Source organism: Morone saxatilis, unplaced genomic scaffold (assembly GCF_004916995.1).
Source record: "Morone saxatilis isolate NCDOM2014 unplaced genomic scaffold, NCSU_SB_2.0 Contig23, whole genome shotgun sequence".
Classification (NCBI taxonomy): Eukaryota; Metazoa; Chordata; class Actinopteri; family Moronidae; genus Morone; species Morone saxatilis.
Genome location: NW_023339796.1, coordinates 24,030,440 through 24,033,249, shown reverse-complemented (window position 1 = coordinate 24,033,249; position 2,810 = coordinate 24,030,440). Strand labels below are relative to the sequence as shown.

General features: G+C 39.6%; 1 protein-coding gene across 1 annotated transcript in view; it reads right to left on the bottom strand.

Annotated features, from left to right (window-relative positions):
- xkr4 (XK related 4) overlaps positions 1–2,810 on the bottom strand; it is a 24,192-nt gene that overhangs the window by 12,574 nt on the left and 8,808 nt on the right. The window contains exon 2 of the mRNA XM_035670508.1: positions 558–757. Coding sequence (XP_035526401.1) covers positions 558–757 — 200 coding nt within the window. The remainder of the gene's footprint in view (positions 1–557; positions 758–2,810) is intronic.

Sequence of the window (2,810 nt, the reverse complement as noted above, 5' to 3'; positions counted from 1 at the left end):
AACAGTGTGTCCGTGGCGTGCCTTTAAAAATCTGCCTTGAAATGACAATGGAAACCCAACCCCTACTGTTAAACGTAACTGCAGTACAGATTCTCCATTTGGAGCCAAACTTCGCAAGTTTGTTATCTAAGTACCATTATTGAGTCGCTGTCATAGAGCCACCTACTGGCAACAGGAAGTAAGCCTTGTGTGGCGATTGTGATTTGTTTTCTGTGAAATTTTCGTAGCTTGGTGTTGTCATGATGTACTAGTGCGTGACCCGACGGCAGCACTCCCCAACGTGCACCAAGTGCGAGGGCCCGCTCATCACTGCTTGCAGTTTTAATTCCATATGAGATGCAAAACATTAATCTATGTGAAGACTTAGTGGAGTCATGGTGTCCTGAGCAGAGAGGATATCACTGTTCCGTGTGCAGCTGAGTAGAGTGTCTGAAATTTTGTTTTTATCATCTACGTTATGGTTAAGATAAGTTCCCAGGAAATGAATGTAAGTTTATGTAATGTCTCCAAAGGTCACCTAGGTAAACGTGCGTGTGGAAGAGAAAAAGTGTTGTTACCTTGCACAGCCTGGAGTTTGTGTGTCTGTATGATGATGCACAGCTGCAGCACCAGTTGTGGCGCACTTTCCAGAAAGGTGGCCAGTAGGTGCAGCATGCTCACATCTGCAAACTCATAGACCATCCTCCAGTAGTAACGCCAGCGCTCTGTCTCAGCACTCTGACGACTCCGCACACCCAGGTAGATGGTATGGAAATACCTGCCGGAGATATATATGTTTCAGCTACTCCCGGAAAGGATAAAACATCACAGGTAACAGAACAATACCTGGGAAAAGCAATGGTCACATGCAAGAGTTAGACTGCACTGTACAAATACACCTGGACAGAAAATCATTGAGGATGAGCAGTTAAAATGTCTTTTTGCTAAAAAAAATCAAATCAAATTAACAACATTTAAAATAATCAGGGATTCTGATCATCAATGTATCTGTCAATTAAAAAGGCTTCTACTTTTATCAATATTAGGCCTGAATTTGGCAATACGATACATATCACGACACAGGGGTTACAATACTATGATACGATGCTGTGAGCAAAGTTATAAATTGGGTTTTTTCCCCCTTCAAATTAGATTTTAGGAAAACTTTTATAGTATAAAGAAGAAGAACATCATATACATAAAGTAAAAAAAGTTTACTTTTTAAATTCAACAAGGACAATGGGATCTGCATTTACATTTATCACAGTCCCTGTAACATCCAACATTATAGCCCTGGGAAAGACTTGTTTGTGGTTATAGTAAAGTTTTACATCTCATTCGTATGACCTTTAAGTCAATTCAACCCACAATAATTTAACCTTAGCTTACCTATTTTAACATACAAATCTCTCAAAAACTGATTTGCAGAATGAGCATGGATTGAATTTGTTTTCATTTGTCATCCTTCTGTCCATAATAAACTCTCAGGAGAGGTAAATACCAACTTTCTTTGCAGAGACACAAAAGCAGACCCTCTGGTATACAGTTTGAACAGTTTCACCATGCAGTTTTAGTAAATAAGGCTGGATTGCAACATGGACACTGCAGCTCCTGGCAAACCCAACTCCAACTGTACCTCTCCAAACCTGAGGCCAGAGCTCATTTTAATGAAGTGAATTCATCTTTACTTTTCAGTCTGTCTGTGGCCTACATTTTTATGATTCTCTCTGCCATTCTCCCTCCATTCTCTCTCCCTCTATCTCTGAAATTAAACACATGGCAGTCATTTAGCAGCAGGCTAATGGGCTGTGAAATGAACTTCCATTGTCAATAAAGAATTTGAAAATTAAATCTGGGCTGACAGCATTAAAGCTGCAGCCTGTACATGGACAGATGGACCCAGCACATTTTTCATTGTGTGTGTGTGTGTGTGTGTGTTGGTGCTGGTCTTTGTAAGTCTATGGATCAGACTTGTTAACCTGCCATTTAGGCTGCCTTTACACTGTAACTGAGGGTGTCCCAGTTCTGACTGCTTCACTCACATCTACTGAAAAGAAAAGTCAAGTCACTCTGTCTCATATTCTGCCTTCAAGTGAGACCATCACCGCCAGTGCTGCCAGCATTACCATGGCAATGCGTTTCATGTACAGTACATATTCCCTGCCAATACTAGTGTTTGGGATGTGTGTTTGTTCAGATGATGTGCATTTTATCAAGCAGTTATTGTAATTGTATCATGAATCCTAGATGATTTCAGACCTGATTTTATCTGCATGATAGGACTTTTATGGCACTGGACCATAGGGCTGAATCTGGCAAGAATCTGGTGATACGATTTGTATCATGATACAGGGGCTATAATTCATATATATTGCAATATATTGCAATACTGTAAGCAAGCAGATATATTGTGATTTTTAACATTTTTTGTCAAGTTTTGTATTTAACAAACATCATAGTCCTCAGTTTATGTTTACAACACTGCTATCTAGCCGTTGCAATACGATATTTTTCTATGTTTTCTTATACATGAGCATGAAACTGGCTGGCTAAAGCTCAAGAACAAGTAACAGTTACCATTCGAACTACAATTTCACATTCTATGATGGTTTTCAAAATGCACTCCAAAAGCAACTTTGAATAATTTATTGTTTTAGGGGAAGACATCCAGTCACCTGACAATTAAAGAGCCACTCTAGACATGTATTACACATGTCACATATTACATGTATCACACTGTACAGGTTACATACCCGGTTGACTTCCAAACTGATGTGATGTCACTAATTATGCTGGTAGGCCCCGCCCTTAAAAATCTGATTTTCAGTGAG